The sequence below is a fragment of the Toxotes jaculatrix genome, chromosome 5 (assembly GCF_017976425.1).
Source record: "Toxotes jaculatrix isolate fToxJac2 chromosome 5, fToxJac2.pri, whole genome shotgun sequence".
Taxonomy (NCBI): Eukaryota; Metazoa; Chordata; class Actinopteri; family Toxotidae; genus Toxotes; species Toxotes jaculatrix.
Window position 1 is genome coordinate 19,385,692 of NC_054398.1, and position 17,687 is coordinate 19,403,378.

Genomic DNA, 17,687 nt, shown 5'->3' on the forward strand with positions numbered 1-17,687 from the left:
GAATGTTATTTTTAGTTATATTATATATATTATATTTAGTTTCGTTATATATTATATTTAGTTTATTCATGTTACAAATTCCGTGATGATCACTGACAGTTGTTGAAGTCTATACCCTTTACATGAACACTATATCACTGATTAGTGAGACAGAATTACAGTCATGATACAGTAAATTACTGATTTACTTACAGTAAATCAGATTCACAGAGGCGAAGGTGCAGTTGTACCTGAACTTGTAGTCTGGTGGGAGGCTCAGACCTAATCTGTAGTCTCCCCTGGTTCTGGAGATTTGCTTTTGAAGGTCCCTGACTGAGCAGCTGCGACCACTGAATATGTAGCCCACAAACAGCAGCTTGCCTCTGATGTACATCTGTCACATGAACAAGGAGAATTTACATCGTTTGTGTGAGAACAGGGAAAAATATATCACTACAATCACACACTTTTACTGTCATTTTCAAAAAAGCATTGGTCCGTGTATTTTTGTTTAGATTACAGAGACGTAGTTTGCACCACCATGTTGATCTTATCCCTTTGCAGCATAAGTCATATCAGTCACACAATTATTTTCCTTTTTACATTTCACAACAGTGGTATATGCAGAATCCTGTCAGTCAGAATGGCTTCTCTTCCTGAATTTCTGAGTAAGAACATCTCAAGGCACCTAAATACTTAAGGGCCCTTAGGTATTTAAGTGCAATAGTATTTAAGTGTAATTATGGTTTGATTTATGGACTCAAGGAGGAATTTTCATCTTACAGCAAAAATCACTGGAGCAGCTGTCATGACTTTAGGCTAAAAATTAGAGCTCCGTTTTGTAATTAAGAAGTGTCATCCCTCACCCCTTGTCAGCCCATGGTGCTTTTATAATAAATGTCTGGGTTTCTTGGAGAGGGCAGCACCTTACTAAAGTCTTTCTCACCCCATCCCTCCCCTGCTATTGAGTCCTCTGCCTCATACAAGTGAAGCTGCTGCCTCCCAGTGGCAGCCATGAAAATATGTACTGATCATAGCCCGCAGCCTTGGATCAAGTCTGCAGTGGGTGTACTGACCAGAACCATCCCAGGAGCAGCATTGTGTCGCTGCTGCAGCAAGATGTTCTCAAATCCACCGCTGTGCTTCCCTGTTGACATCTCATACTTCACCAGGCGAAATGAATCCATCTGGCACTGGAATATAAATAAATAAATAAATAAATAAATAACCTGTTCCTGAGTTTCCATAAATATATAGTACAATGATCTGTTGACCATAGGATGTCTTTCACTGACCCTTTGTTCTTTGCAATTCTGTGTTGTCCTTGAAAAATGTTAGTATCAAGAAAAGTTCAGTTCTCTTTAGTGGACTTTGCCTCTGATTAAACTGAATGCTATTTACCCAACATTAATGCAACAAATAAGGCATGGACACACAGTTCATCAGAGACTGTAATGATGCTTGCCTGAATGTACATACTGTATGTATATCTCACGTAATAGATGAACAAAATAACTAAATTTGTTGCTTATTGCACTGTTTGTTCTTCTGTCTGCCTCCTGTATGTAAGACAGCTTTCACACCTGAGTACATGGCATGGTTCTGTGCTTGTTCCTCCTCCTGTAAAGCTGCTCCAGCGCGTCCTGGTCAGGTACTGCGTCTGCGTTGTTGATGGGTTGGTGCGGCACAGTCACACACACCACCAGGATCTGTTGACTGTGTGGAGGCTGGCCCATCAAAAAGGTATCGTACTCCAGGTCCGTTACCACTGGCATCAGTGTAACACTGCAGCAGCACCGCCTCCGTCCCCCCTCCCCCAGCAGGGCAGCTCTCAGCAGCACAGGGCACACTGTGAGGGGGGTGGAGGGAGTGAATGACGGCAGGGCTGGACAGCGGCTGGCAGCAGCAGGCTGCGACTCTGGACTCTTTGGAATAATCACTGACCTGGCAGGGTCACAGTGATAGTGAAATTGTCATTATGAACAAGCCTCTTAAAAGGTGCAGTAAATATCATTTTCCACAATAACAGCATTTCAGTGAGTGTCAATGACACAAATGGCTCTTACTCTAGTTTGATGTTGCCGTGGATTTGAAGGGGTCCTATCTGTGTGATACGTGGCTCCTCCTTTGTTTGCTTTTTAGGTGTCCTGACAACAACCAGGTTAAAATAAGTGAAATGGCCCATTTAGGGCCAGCATAATGCAGCATACATCTGTTCAAAGTCTAGCAGTGTTCAAACACTTGAAACTGATCAATAAACAGTGTGTCTCCATCACTATTACAAAATCAATCACTGGTTTCTGTTAAAGGATAAAAATAGATAGATTAGATGATAGACTTCCACCCAGCATAACCACACATTTATCTTGGTTCTACATAAATAAAATAAGCTAATTTAATGTAATTGCTTGTTATTTAGGCCCTTTAACATTAATCAATTATACAGGTGAGTAAATTTGTAAGTAAATTTGTCAGAAACAGTTGGTAAATACACTGTTGTTAACTAAGCTTTTCACCCCTTACAGATTGTTTAGACACAATTAAAATGAATGGATAATTTTCTCAGACTTGCTAAAAACTCCTCCAGGCTAATAAAAGACATTATACATCTGTTTTCATAAACTCTGTGGTACTTCTCATGATTACTAAGTCTGCTTTGACATATTAAATCAGTGGAGTAGGCCACGAGATTTTGGTCGCGTGTCCTGGTGTGAAGTGTGCACCTTGGCAGCCTGACGGAGGAGTCAGGAGGTCTTTCTGCTGGTGTTGGCAGGTGTCTGTTCAGCTCCTGTGGCTCGTTCCTGCACTCCTCTGGCTGGACTGGTTTTGCATCTGCCCACTCAGGTGGGTTCAGAGAGGGCAGAGCAGCTGACTGTACCTCTCTCCTCAGCCTGGTCCTCAGTGGGGCATCTGGCATCCGCTCCATGTCAGGACACTTGATACCTGAAGGAGAGGAAGAGGTCACTCAGAAATGCACACAGACACCGAGTGACACGACTGACCGTGAACAAGATCCTGATGGAACTATTCAATAATGTTGAGTTTGCAAGATGAGGTGATACTGTAACTTTTTGCTTCATTGAACTACTCTAAACAACCTTACCAGGTCAGATTGGCTCTTTGTTACTTTTAATTGCTCTACATACTTTTATAAATCATCCCCATCCGCTGGTGGCAGTTTGATCCCAGCTGGGAAGAGTGAGCACATTTTACACGTCTGAAAAGCTAGAAAGGCTATGTTGACAAACTCTGAGCAGGTAGGTACCAATGGCTGCACGATAATAATCCAGCCAGTCATCCAGGGTGTTCCGTACTCTCTGCTGAAGCTTTTTCAGCTCCCTGCCAACAAGCCCTGGTCTTCTCCACCGTGCTGACGGCTCCTCCAGCCCCTCCACCTCTCTGACCATCTGGAGGACCTCACGGGAGCACACAGACACCTGCCATACATCATTATTCGCATGGTAGAATATATGACATAGAGCAACATAAGGCACTTAGCAAGGTGTTCTACACAAAGTGACTCAGCGAAGGCATCTGCAGAACCTGTAGAGGCTCAGCAGGATATTTTTGTGGCGAAGAATATACTCTGAGCTCAAACAATAGGACAAATCCAAACTCATGATTATTTAAAGAATTATCTACATTTCTATGATCTACACAGTTAAAACTCATTATAATCACAATCTCTAATTGCAGTGTTGTGTTTAAGTCTCTTTCCCCATTGATTTGTGTTTGCCCTTACCTTAACCTAACTTTGACATGAGATCAGCAATGACACTAAAACATCATACTGTCATAAAAAAGTGTTTTACAGGTGTCAGCGTCAGGTTCCTCTTGCTCTCCACGACCACAGCAGGGGTTTTTGTCTTCCTCGCCAGCAGGAGGCCTTGAGCAGCATCAGAGGTAAACTTTCCCTCAGTCTGTAAGCACAGCCGTCAGTGCAGAGTGGATATTATCACTCGGGCTTTTTAAAAATTGCAAATCTATTGTCCAATAGATAATCAAAATCTCACCATTTCCTGTGATTGGTTAATGTTAGGCAGGGCAGAGATAGAAAGCTGAACACTTTCGTTGTTGCACCTGAAGCTGAGGATAGCTGAAGTACCACTGAGTAGCCTCATGGAGATCAGATCTGACAACTGTAGGAGACAGAAAGACACATTTATGGTTAACTATAAAACTGACACGGTCTTAAAAATATAAAATTGTCATGTGTTGTGGCAAATTCACACATCTCTGCATGAAGTACCCCTGTTCTAAAACTAGCCAGCCCAGCAGTGATGATGAAATGTGAATCTCTTGGTCTTGTCAGAGACATTTAGTGTTCATTCCTCAGTAGGTCATGCATCATACACAACAACCCCTGCTGTGTTTCCCCTAAATGTACATGAGAAATTTTGTTCATATAAAAACAGTTGCCCTCATTTGTTTATAATACAAGGAAAGTGGACATAGACTTTTATTAGTGTACATATGACTGTTACAATCAGATAGATAGATAGATAGATAGATACTTTATTCATCCCCAAGGGAAATTCACATCAGCCTCTAAGGTGGCTGTTTGTTCTCTGTTTTGGACTCTGACTTTTCAGAATTCTTGTTTTGATTTCCTGGGCTTTGTTTAGTAGTTCTTTTTCTTCTTCTTCTTGTTTTTTTTTTGAAGCAACTTGTTACTCTTGTTTTGGTCTCTTGAGTTTTGTTCTGCTGGTACTTTATAGAGTCTGCAAAACTTTGGAGCAATTTAGGTTAGTGACTCCAGTGACCAGGGCTTCATAGAGACCTCTCCCTGCAATAGACTACTTGAGCCCATTCAACACAAATGTCTCTTAGTACAGGAGCATGAGAGTGTGAGTGAATTCACAGAACTAACCAGTTCAGGATTCCTCTCTAATAGGCAGGGTTTTACAAAAACAAGTTCCTGGAGCAGTAGCTGAGCTAGCTATATCTCCCTGTAGTTTGAGGCCTGTAGGCAGTACTTAATGAGTCCATCAATTCTGTGCAAGACGTCAGTTAGCTCCTCTTTGAAACCTCTTATGTCTGCTGGGTTCATAGTTGATCAGTTCATACTACTGTGATGGCTGTAGCCAAGAACACGAGGAAAGGACCCAAATGCAGACACAGCAGGTGAACGGATAAAAAAAAATAACCCAGAAAAAACACACCAGAAACACAAACTCAAGGCAAAAACTCAAAAGTCCTTACTGTGGGGGCAAGTCCAAAGGGGAACACTGCATTTCCTGTTTTATTTTGAAGTCCTGGCTCTTATGTGTCTGTTCCTACTTCACTTCCTGTCTTTGTCTTGTTTCCCACCATTATTGATTGTTTGCCCCGCCCTAATGTGAATCACCTGTTTCCAATTTAACCAGTGTATGGAAGTCCTTGTTCTGATGTCAGAGTCTGTGTTCCAGCTCAAGTCTGTCCCTGCTGTGTTTCTACCTGCAGTTATCATCCCTGTGCTTGTCCCTATGGATATGTGTGTTCCTGAGATCCTGGCTGTGTTTGCCCCCTGGTTTGAGTTGACCCTCGTGTTCCCCTTTGGACATGCCCCCACAGTAAGGACTTTTGAGTTTTTGCCTTGAGTTTGTGTTTCTGGTGTGTTTTTTCTGGGGGTTTTTTTTTATCTGTTCACCTGGTGTGTCTGCACAGGTCACTGGAGTCACTAACCTAAATGGCTCCAAAGTTTTGCAGACTCTATAAAGTTCCAGCCAGCCTCTCTGTCTGCTAGCCTCCAGTCGGCCTGCTAGCCTCCCAGGTGGCTAGCTAGCCTCCCAGGTGGCTACCAGGCCGACTGGAGGCTAGCAGGCCAGAGGCTAGCAGACAGAGAGCCTCTCTGTCTGCTAGCCTCTGGCCTGCTAGCCTCGAGCCAGCCTCCCAGTCATTACAAGAATGACATTGGTAGAAACAGTTGTAGCTTTCTGAAAGGTCACTATCCTGTCACTGTGGCTGCATTTTCACCTGTATGACAATCTTCTCCTTCAGTACACGATCAGTCTGCCAGCTCCACTCCTTAGTTTTGTTCCCATAGTGGTCACTTAAGAATCCACCATGCTGGTCCCACACTGCTGTAATAGAGGAGCTGGGGGGAAATATGAGCAAGAACTGCTTTTTAAGCCTTATCAAAGCTATCTCACTTAAATGATGAGACATTTATAGACTGTTTAAAGGCATTCAGCATTTTTGCAGTGCAGGACATGAACAAATAGTCCAAGTTGAACTCCACGAAATTCAGTGGCAAACAGAAAAGTGTTGAGCCCTGGTTTAAAAGAACTGAGTGTTTTCTGAGGGTTTGTTCCAGATCTGTGAGGCATCAAAACTGGACACTGCTTCTGTTTAGACTGGCAGATATGTCCCAGAGGATCTGAGAGGTCTGAATAGTTCATAATGAAGCAGCAGGCCAGGAATATATTTTGGCCTAAATTAATCAGTGCTTTATTAGCTAACAGCTGTATTTTAAAATCAGTTCAGTGGCACACAGGAGCTCATTGCCTTTCTGTTAAGTTGGTGACTCACAAGAGACAGATTTTTTTTGTATAAATCCTCAAGATCAAAGCAGCAGAGGCAGAGATATTGACTTTTTGTCCCTGCTATGGGTCAAGCTCCAAAGAAGACAGGATCCTAAATTTCCCATAATCATGCAAAAATCAGGGTTTTTTTTTTTTTTTTTTTCAAACTATGGAAGGTGTCCTCCAAACCCACAGAAGATATTATACAGGTGTTTACACGGGCTGAGTAGTAAGTGCTCATCATGTGTAAAATCAGTGTAGTGCACCTTTAATTTATTCAGACATTCTCACACATACCTAAGAGGGTGTGTAACAGCCCCATGCCCAAATGCTGTGATAGTCGCCAGGATAATGGGGCACTCACTGTCACTGAACACGTTGGTGTAGAAGCCTCCACAGGGCAGACCTGAGTGACTCTGGCATACTGCCATAAAACCAGACGGGTAGCTGAGAGAGCAGGGTCAAGGGTCAAAAAGTCAGCTTCAGTGACACATTTGCCGCATGCCCTACGCTGTACTTGCTTCTTGGAAAACCCCTAGAATTAAAATAGATATGAATAAACATGGTGAGACAAGGATACTATATAAATGAGGAGCCGTCGTTGACCCTGTAGTGTAGTTTCTGTTGTACTGGATCCTGCTGCTTCACTTCTGGTATCTGGGGTATCCCATTCACTAAAGTGGCAGGCTGGGCCTTTCTCCTGGCTCTCCTGTCCTTCAGTTTTGCCTTTGCTTCTCCATAGTGACGGAGTATGAGTGGCATGTTCAGCTTCTGTCCAACTGTTTGAAGTTTTCTATGAAAAGATGAAACTATACTTTACGAAAGTGCTATGTTAGCATGCTTGCATTTTCTAATTGGCTCTAAACACAAGGTATAGCTGAGGCCGATTGGAATGTCTTGTGGGAATTTCGTCAGAAAGTACTGTGCTAAGTAAAATTTGAACCAATTAGGGTGCTGAATGCATTATTACAATTCATTCTAAGTGGGGACAATGTGTGTACCAGATTTCATGGCATTCAGCACAGTAGTTGTTCAGGCATATCAATCAAAACCTCAAATGTCAACCTCATGGTGGTGCAATAGGAACTGCATCAGGGGACCACCAAAGTCATCAAGATTCATTGTCCGGGAATAATGAATATCTGCAGACTTTTGTGCCAATTTATGCAGTAGTTGTTGACATATTTCAGTCCTGCAGAGGGTGGTGCACTGACCAATCAAAGATTCCCAAATATGACATTTTGGACTGTAACCCCTCATTGACACACTCTTGTTATAAATTCAGCTGCGCAGGTTAACAACGCACTCATGATTTCTTGCCACCTGCAGTCGTTCCACCACCCACTGGCACAAACTGATCCGCTGAGGCTCATCATAGGAGGTCTGCTTTGGCTGAATGATCCAACCTGGACACAAGTCACATCCAGCTGAGGCAGCAGAGGCTCAGCAGTAACACAATCAACCAGAATCACATCAGCCGTCTTTAACACAATGATGCAGCTCTGTGTCATACCTGGATCTTTGCTGCTGCTGGATGAGATAGAGAAACTGATGGTTGAGGAGTTGTGAGCTGTTGGGAAGTAAGAATGTGGAGTTTACATCACCCGAGGGCTTAAATTCACCATTTTGTTAAATCTGTACGGACAACACTGGTCAAACATACACCAATCAGACACAACACTTAAACTGGTAACTAGTTTTAGTGTTGTAGCTGATTGGTGTAAGTTGCCACCATTGACACCAGGGAACTTAATAATGTAACTCAATAGCCCTGTAACTGATTAACACGCAGCAGTTCATCTGTGCCCACCTATCAGCTACATTGTCTGATCTGGTAAACAAATCCTCTCACTTCCACAAGCTTGCAACCAAAGATGTCTCCAAATTCAGTGTTAGAAGATCACTCCTGTCTCTGTCATTGTTATTATCCCTTACCTGCATTAACTCTGACGTTTAGAGGAGCATTGTGGGTGTGTACCCATACAACACTGGCATTTTATATTAAAGTATACCTTCATGTTGGAACTAAGGGATTAATTAATGATTTAAAAAGAATTTATTAATCATTTGTAGATTGGTAATAAGGGTTGCCAGGTTTGGTTGGTGTTTATCCTTTTGTAGCAGAATTGCTTTGTCTTTGTATTTAGCTCTTTCTGGACCAAAAAAAAAAGATCATTACTTAAAGCCTCCATACCCTGTATGTGGTCTAACTCAAAATTGTGAGACAGGTCGGTCAGATTGAAGATAGTTGCTCCCACTTTTGACTCAGTAGCCTCCAAATTCTGATTTAAGATTTATTGTTATATGGTTGTAACTTTTCGTCTGGTGTTTTTTTTTTTTTTTTTTTTACAGGGCTTCATTTACCTTCATTGGAGTTTTGTTTGCGCTTTTTCACACGTGGATTTGAGCGTACTCGTGGTTTTCTCTCAGAGGGACCGGCGTTTCCCACACCACACGAGTCCCTCTCCCCTGACTCCCTCCTGCCATTGGCGGATACCTGGCGGGGAGTTTCGCTTAACTTCAAGGAACCTTTGGACCTTTGTCGTTTGTGGATCTGTTCCGGACTTTCCATGTGCAGCGCCCCTGCAGTCAGATCCTGCCACGAGTAATTCAGAATATTTTCAATCCCGCGAGGAATATACCCTTCCTCAGTCCACTTATGTTGTGAAAGTAGGAGGGCCAATTCATATAGCAACTGAGGGGCTGCTCGCTTGTACGCGTCCACCGGTTCGTGGTCCTTTGTGTTCGGTGCAGCACCGACAGCAGATGAGGTATCAGGTTTACTATCCTCACATGTTTCACCTGACAGCCTCTCGGCGAGCTCATCACTTTCTTTGTTGCCATTCTCGCGATTACTATGTGCGAAAATGTGAAAAATGATTAGACACACGTATCAGAAACAAACTAAACACGGTTCTAGCAGCAAGATACAAATTACCTTTTTATTGTGTCATCCACCTGCGCCCCTTCATGTGCCGCGTTAAAAAACAAAATGTTGCTTCGTGTCCCTTTAACTCGGTTTCGTCTTGTTGGCTGCAGAGAGGTAAATGAAATGGTTAAAGTCCTGCAGTCTATTTTAAACTACAGTCAGCAAAATGAATCAATAGCCCACCTGGTCAAAGAAATACAAAGGGCCAGTTCTGAGTTCTGTCAGCGCACCAGAAGAAGTCATTATCCCCCCCCAAAAAATCCACAGGGATTTGGTTCAGATTTTCTACTACTCTCGGAAAAACGCAGTATATGCTTCCACGCAACAAAATTATACCAAGACAACACCGCTGAAGTGCTTTGAAATCCACCTTTCACTACTGCAAATGAACCTCTCTATCCACTCAGTGTGCTGGGCTTGTTGCTTGGATACACTGTTCTACGCCCGTGTTCAAATACTCGCGTTACGCGCCATTAATGATCGACTGCGGGCATCACATTGAAAGGCTATCTATCTGTGACAATACAACAAACAACAAAACATCGCTCACAGTAACAGATAAGGTATCGGGCGTTTGGCAATGTGGACACTCAGGAGAAGTGGCACACAAGTCTTTATTGAGGAGCTGCAGTCACACAGGTGCGCACAGCCAGGTAACCCGAAACTCGGCGACTGGATGTTCACAGAAAATGATGATTCCAGCATACAGTGCAGTTCTTCCAGGTCATGCATCAGGACATGATGGTCACATGAACAAGCGATTCAGCCTCCGCATAATGCACAGGGATTGTGTTGCTCTATAGTACCTTTTGTCCCTAAATGCGATTTTCCCTACAGAAAAAAAAATCTGATGATAAATGACAGCATTTGCTCCTCGGAATAGAGGAGGATCGTCTTCCCTCTATTCGGGTCAAGTTGTTGCACAGAGATTGTCTAATAGCTCATTATTGGCTCAGCTGCTCCCAGCACACTTTTCTGCTTTGACCACTGGAGGCTCTCAGCAGCTTATGCGTCACTTCATCTCTCAGTCGCTGATCATGGCGGAGCTACAGCTACAGCATGAAGTGGAACCTCAACTTCTCAATGGGGACGACTTGAACGAGGAAAGAGAAGATGCAGATGCCCCAGAATCAGTAAAGAAAAAGAGAAGAAAGAAGAAGAGGAGCAAGACCACCGCACCAGGTAAGAGGCATCACTTTGTGGTTTGAGTCGTGGAGAAAACAGCGCAAAATTGTCACATCTAGTGCCACTCGATATAGAGCAAGAGCATCAAATATGCGGGACAGGAGACTTTTCAACCTGTCAGAGGGTATTCCTGTCCAGCTGTCCCAACTGTGAGAGGCTGCAGCTGAAGCTGAGGGCGCTCATCTGGAAACGGGACAATCTCTGAAAAACGTAATTTAACAGCAAAACTAACTGGAAAAAAATTCATGTGAAGATATGGGCGGAATAACATTTCATTTTATTCCAGATTAAATATGTTCTATCCTATAAATCCCCCTAAGCTGCATAAAAATTATGTAATAGAAGAATCCACAGTTTTAATGGAATAAGATGACAACCACTCTTACGCAAAAAACCATGATGATAATAGCAGCCTTACTGCCTCAGAAAGTGGAAATATAAAATCACAAAAAACCTCAGTGGTTGAACCTGCCCTAAGTCAACTGTGGTCCACACAGCACTGTCTTTGAAGGGCTAAATGTCATAATGCTGCATGGCACATATGTCCTTGGGGGATATTGACTCCCAAGGTATAGAAAGAATTTATGCACAGACCCTGCCAAGTTCAGATCGTAGTGGATGCACTTTCCTGAAATGACTCTGAACCACAGATAATTTTCTCACTCTTTGTGCGTGTGTGTGTGTGTGTGAACGTGTGTCACTCTGTTTGCATGCCATGCATGTGCATGCATGCCGCTGGTGCACACGTGCGTGTTCACCTGCACATGCATGCATAACAGTGTGTGACTTTGCAGCAGGGACAAATGAGGCTGAGGGGGGTGGAGAAGCCGGAGGTGTTGGTGATATGACAAAACAGTTGGAGCTGCAAACACTGGAGGACAAAGAGAGGGAGGAAGATGGAGAAGAAGGTAACTCCTCACCACCGCCACCACCACCATCATCATCATCACTATCATCATTATCATCATCTGCAGTGGTGATTGTGCTGAACTTTAAGTCTCTGGAAATGCACTGTGAAATTTAGCTGGTCATATCTGCAATGAGATATTTTATTTTCAGTAGCACACTGGGAATTGTGCCCAAGCTCCTGTCAATATTTCTCACTTTACAAACTGTATTGAAACTAATGATGCTTTCAACAGATGGGGATGAGGGAGAGAACTCAGCTGGAAAAAAGAAGAAGAAGAAGAAAAAGAAGAAAGGATGTAAGGCTTTTTTTGCTTTGTGCAGAAAATTGCATCTAAGCCGTCTACAACAGATTTCTCTTTGGTTCGTTAGACTAAATTCACACTTTCTTAATTCAGAATTAAAATGAATAGATAGCTCTGTAAGAACTCGGTCACAGCAAAAGAAAATCCACAACCTGAATCAGCTGCGTCCGAATTCATTTTAAAAATTAGGAAAATACAACAGGTGCACAAAAGCAGTTTGACTTGGTTAATTAGTGTCATGAGAGCTACACGATGCAGGACTGACACAGGCGGTGCAGGACAAAATGCAACAGGACCTTACATGTCGAGCAGATGGGACAAAATTAATGACAGCACATACAGCATCAGCACAAATGCAGTGAAAGGTGAGTAAAGCCAGTGTTACAGTCTGGAGTGAGTGAAGTAGAAGTAAGTGATCCTAAAAAATGAGCTGCACATATGCATTAGAACCTACTGTATAATACAGTTGCTTTTATATTACCACAGATTTTTCTCATAATACAATTCAGTGGATTTCTTTTACTCCAGGGTGGCTCACCCAGTTAGATCTGTAAGTCAGGAACTGTACAATTATTCTTTAGCTAAGTTAAAATGTCAGCGATATGAACATAGGAAGGATAACTCCTGTTTTCTTTTCTCTCTCCTGCTGCTCCTCTGCTTCTCCTTTTCTCTATCTGGGGCACAGTAAAGGGACAGACTGACCCTCCCTCAGTCCCTATTTGTGAGCTGTATCCCAATGGAGACTTTCCAAAGGGAGAGGAATGTGAATATCCCCCATCAAAAGACGGGTGTGTGACCTCCACATCGTCCCTCATACACAGCAGTATTTGTCCATTGTGTGCCATGTCTAGTATTTATTTAGCTCTCTCTGCTTTGCACTTATTCATGGTGGACAACATAATGGGGTGAAATGTTTACTGTGTGGTTTAATTTCCTGTTCAGGAGTAATTTTGTCATATCCTCAGTTAAATGAATGAATGTATGAATGCTACTTTCACCCCGTACAGAGTTTCCACAAGAGTGTGTCATATCCTCACTATAAATATTTGTATAATGAGAAAATAACGAGTGCCTTCTCTCTGCGGTGTGCCGGTCTATCTCCCGCCAGGCGCAGTGCAGCGTGGCGGACCACCAGCGAGGAGAAGCGGGCGCTGGAAATGGCCAATGAGGAGATGTGGAGTGATTTCAGGCAGGCGGCCGAGGCACACCGACAAGTACGTTCATATGTCATGAGCTGGATCAAACCGGGGATGGCCATGATTGACATCTGGTGAGACATGCACTGAAATATGAGCCCCTCATCCTGATTCTGGACTGATATTGATATGATTATAGCACTACTTTGTGCCATCCTAAAATTATGCTTGGTGGTTTTAAACTGTGCTTGCTGCTTAATCTGTCCTGACAGCAGTCTCATTGTTCCTGTCACCCATTTCCTTTTGTGCTGCTCTCTGTTTCTGGCAGTGAGAAGCTAGAGGACTGCTCCAGGAAGCTCATCAAAGAAAATGGGCTAAGGGCTGGCCTGGCCTTCCCCACCGGCTGCTCCATCAACCACTGTGCTGCGCACTACACCCCAAATGCAGGAGACCCCACCGTCCTGCGCTACGACGACGTCTGCAAAATTGACTTTGGAACGCACATCAACGGTAAGAGCTCACTGATAACTTTTTAAGTGCTTTTGGAGTAATACTGTGCTATTTCACACTTGGCATTTATTATGACATGGTAAAATGATGATTGCATTATAATTCTTACTGCCTGGAATAAACTGTTCCCATAAGTAAATTAACTCCCACTTTTTCTAGATGAATACGTGCTGACCATTTTTTGCAAAAGGATCAGCTCTCACAGTAACGGTTATGAATAATCAAACTGTTCGGTCTTTCAGGTCGAATAATAGACTGTGCCTTCACCGTCACTTTCAATCCAAAGTATGACCGGCTGCTGGAGGCTGTGAGAGATGCAACAAACACCGGCATCAGGGTAACGCATCTCTTTGTCTCATGCATGATGCTGGCTACACTTCACATTAAGATACACAAAATCCTGTAGAAATGAGAATCTTGTGAATCATCATACAAGTATTCAGAACACATTTACAATAATATTCATCTCTATATTGCAATGTATTATAATTAAACCCTCTAAAATAATACCATGATGACTGAAAGGATTTTTAAGAATTTAGTTCTTTCTGGTTCTGATGGTTGATTCCCAGTAAAAAGTGGATTCCTACTAACATGACATACAACTTTATATGAGGGGACACAATTAGTAACTAATATATACATAATGAGAGAGTTATGATTAAGATGGCATAGCATGAAGACCATAGAAATAATATTTTATAAGTTTTTAATCTAAGTGAATCCTCTAGTATACTCTAGATGAATTGCTTCAAAAACTAAAACACATACAAATACACATTTTGAGCATCTACAAAAAGGAGCATGAAGTGTAAGTGGTGCTACATATATAAATGGTAACTATAAAGTATATGACGACTCAAATAGATGAATAATGATGACACATAATTAGATATTGGTTTTACACTGAATATAACCTGATTCAGAGCTCAGGACTGATTCATAAAAGTGGTCAGCAAACAGATTCAGACATAACAAGGAACTAAATATCATACACTAGTTCATTAACACATTATCTACCTGTCAAGTAACCTCATATAATATACAAAGTTATTCATTTATTAGCAGTTAGTTCCTGGTTTGTACTTTCATAACTAAGAGTTTCTATATAAGACGTCACAAAAGGGGCTGACAAATATTTCTCACTGTGTAGGTTGTCTGTGCATGAGGAATGCAGTGTTGTTTACTGATGTGAGCGTAAACACCTCTCCATCCCAGTTTGCAGGAATCGATGTGCGCCTGTGCGACGTCGGTGAGACTATTCAGGAGGTCATGGAGTCTTATGAAGTGGAGATAGATGGGAAAACATATCAAGGTAATATGAGGCCATTTATCACCTTTTCTTCATGCACAGGTTCAGTGCTTCTTCCTGTTTATTAAATCTCTGTGTGGTGTTTTCTTTGCAGTGAAGCCAATCAGGAACCTCAATGGCCACTCTATTGGACAGTACAGGATACACTCAGGGAAGACAGTCCCTATTGTTAAAGGTGGAGAGGCCACAAGGATGGAGGTTTGTACACCAATGAACACTAATGAACTCTATTCAAATTGAATCAGTTAGAGGTACATGTGGCTGTGACTAGACTCTGGAGCACAAAACAGAACTGCAGTTTTTGGTTTGTTTTTTTTTTTGTTTTTTTCACTGTGTCTGAAATTAAACCTTTCTTAGCTGCTTGACCTTGCATATAAATACACCCTTTTTAATTCTTAAGTGTAATTGGAAGAACATGTGGCTGGTTAGGGTTACGATGGGGTGTGGAGAAGTGTTCCAATTCACTGCTCTAACAGCTTCTTAGTCACCCTCGTCAGCACTTTAATTACACCTTTAATGGAATTACCATCCGCATCGAGTAGCAACACGTGTTAAAACTCCAGCCCCTCATTTCACTGCAAGAGCACTGAAATGTGGGCACCCAGATTTCATTAACAGGCCAGTGCTTTGCCGAGGAGAAACATCACTTTGCACTCTTACATTTTCCCAGACACTGAGATCCATGCCTGCCTCACACCCGCACAGCTGCAGTACATGAATGTATTTGGATGGAACTGAGCATTTTAATTGGCAAGTTGCTGCGTCAAGCTTTTTACCTGATGGTTCCAGGAGAGTGAGGAGGGGGGGTTGCTGATGTGGCAGCTTTGCGTGTTGTATTTTTAGCTGAAGTGTGTTGGTGTAACAGGGACATTACCCTCTTTGTGATCAGAGAGTGCACGACTGGAGTGGCAGCTGGGCGTGCCACGGGGCTTCTAGCACTTTGACTGATTATCGGTGCAGTAAGAGAGGGTGTCGCAGTGTTATCAGCTAATACCATGGGGACTCTAACAACAGCCACACGCTGATAGAGACACAAAACGCCAATGAAACCCAGCCAATCAAGTCACAGGAGGCACTGCTTCAGAAAGGACACTACTGACAACTTGAGGTTTTTGTTAAATTTATTCTGTGTGCCTCCCCCCTGGAGTGTTTTTGTCTTTTTCAGTAACATCACACCCATTCAACCCTGCATAAAGGTATATGCTGCAGATACAATTAGATAGGTGAATTTTTATAAAGCTATAAAAGAGTTTCAAGGCAATTATACATTTTATGTTAGCAACAAAAGAAAGTGTTTCTGTGTCTTTTTTCACTGGTTCTCAGGAAGGTGAAGCTTATGCCATTGAGACATTCGGCAGTACGGGAAGAGGCGCAGTCCACGATGACATGGAGTGCTCACACTACATGAAAAACTTCAATGTCGGACACGTGCCAATAAGGTCACTGCTTACATCTCATCCTTGTGTTGAAGTTCAAAATGTCGAGTCTGAAAATTTGTCGGTTAATCTGCTCCTCACATTCAGTCTTCCATCATTCTGACAGAAGAGACTGTGAATAGGGCAGTATATCTGCATGTTATTTTACACCTACAGATACAACCTCTTTGTTTGTTGTTTGTCTCATTTTGTCTTTTGACTCTTTGTTGTCACTTGGCTGCTGCAGACTTCCAAGGGCTAAACATCTGCTGAATGTGATCAATGAGAACTTTGGCACCTTGGCATTCTGCCGCCGCTGGTTAGACCGCCTGGGCGAAAGCAAGTACCTGATGGCGTTGAAGAATCTGTGTGACCTTGGCATCATAGACCCCTACCCACCTCTCTGCGACATCAAGGGCAGCTACACTGCCCAGTACGAGCACACCATCCTACTCAGGCCCACCTGCAAGGAGGTAGTGAGCCGAGGAGATGACTACTAAGCATGTGCCATAAGTCAAGGCGAGGCAGGAGGAGCATGACAGCTCAGAGACAACAAACCTCTTCAGACTGACAGCAATTATGCAATATTTCTCTGATATAAATTTCCCCCGCTTGAGTACCTTTAGGTAATTATTAGCAAGAGCAAAAGACTTGTCATGGCGGTAGCTTAACAGTATTTTTTTTTTTCCCCAAAAGTTTAAGCCTGTAGAGGGTATATCTTTAAGAAATGTAGTATTGTCATTTTAGTTATATTTTGATGTGTTGCTTTTAAGAAATATGCAAAAAAAAATTATATATGCAAGAGAACCATGCAAAAAAAGGTTTGGTGAAGACTTCACCTAAAATGCTGTGCTTCATTCATTTATAGAAATATTTATATTTCTATATTTCTTTGCTATATTTTAATTTGAGGCGGTTTTTATAAGAATTAAATTGTTATAACTCTTGCACTGAATGCTGTCCATATTTATAGAACTCAAACAGCTTAACATACTCAGTTACAGTAACAGTAACAGCATACACTCAGTTGTCAGCTTACTAGGTACACCTCGCAAAAACTGGGGCAATCTAATCCAGCAGTTCTTCATGAAGATTAGAATATTAGTTTTAGAGGTTGATTGATTATTTTGGAGGATACAATTTGTTCTGCTGTTGAATGGCAGGTGTTTGTTATCAGTGAGGGCAGGCTAAATAACAGAAACACCTCCCTGTATAATGCAGTACAGTTCAACAACACCTCAGACTACATCCTCCAAAAAAAGTTCAATCAGTCTGTCTAAAACAGTTGGGAGAAAAACTGAAGGTGGGACTGTTGTATTAAGCCCCATTAGTTTTATCTAGTTGTACCTAATAAAGTGGAAATTCAGTGTGTATGAAGATGTAGAAATTTTTAACCATGTAGACATGTATTTCTCTGTTTTAACCAAAGGAGGGCGGTACTAAAACATGGGTCAAACATCAGTGGGCCACCTCTACCAATAAAGATGTTACAGGAAGATACATAAGA

At 42.3% G+C, this 17,687-nt stretch overlaps 1 protein-coding gene across 2 annotated transcripts; it reads left to right on the top strand.

Annotated features, from left to right (window-relative positions):
- Positions 1-10,418: 10,418 nt before the first annotated feature.
- On the top strand, positions 10,419-17,665 carry LOC121182441 (methionine aminopeptidase 2-like). Of its 2 annotated transcripts, none has more exons than XM_041038939.1 (11): positions 10,419-10,593; positions 11,391-11,504; positions 11,739-11,801; positions 12,493-12,595; positions 12,916-13,077; positions 13,272-13,453; positions 13,696-13,790; positions 14,672-14,768; positions 14,860-14,963; positions 16,089-16,204; positions 16,428-17,665. In XM_041038939.1, the coding sequence occupies exons 1-11, from the start codon at positions 10,419-10,421 to the stop codon at positions 16,678-16,680; spliced, it is 1,464 nt and encodes a 487-aa protein (XP_040894873.1). In that variant the 3' UTR covers positions 16,681-17,665. The 2 variants fall into 2 exon arrangements, with proteins under 2 accessions (XP_040894873.1, XP_040894874.1); XM_041038940.1 differs by having other exon boundaries at positions 10,449-10,593; positions 11,376-11,504.
- The last annotated feature ends 22 nt before the right edge of the window (positions 17,666-17,687 follow it).

What these genes read in the sequence shown, in the direction of transcription:
- LOC121182441 (XM_041038939.1), top strand. Translation starts at nt 10,419, where the DNA reads ATGCGTCACTTCATCTCTCAGTCGCTGATCATGGCGGAGCTACAGCTA. An exon ending in CTTTGGAACGCACATCAACG is followed by an intron (nt 13,454 to 13,695) that starts GTAAGAGCTCAC and finishes TCGGTCTTTCAG; the next exon opens with GTCGAATAATAGACTGTGCC. An exon ending in AGATGGGAAAACATATCAAG is followed by an intron (nt 14,769 to 14,859) that starts GTAATATGAGGC and finishes TTTTCTTTGCAG; the next exon opens with TGAAGCCAATCAGGAACCTC.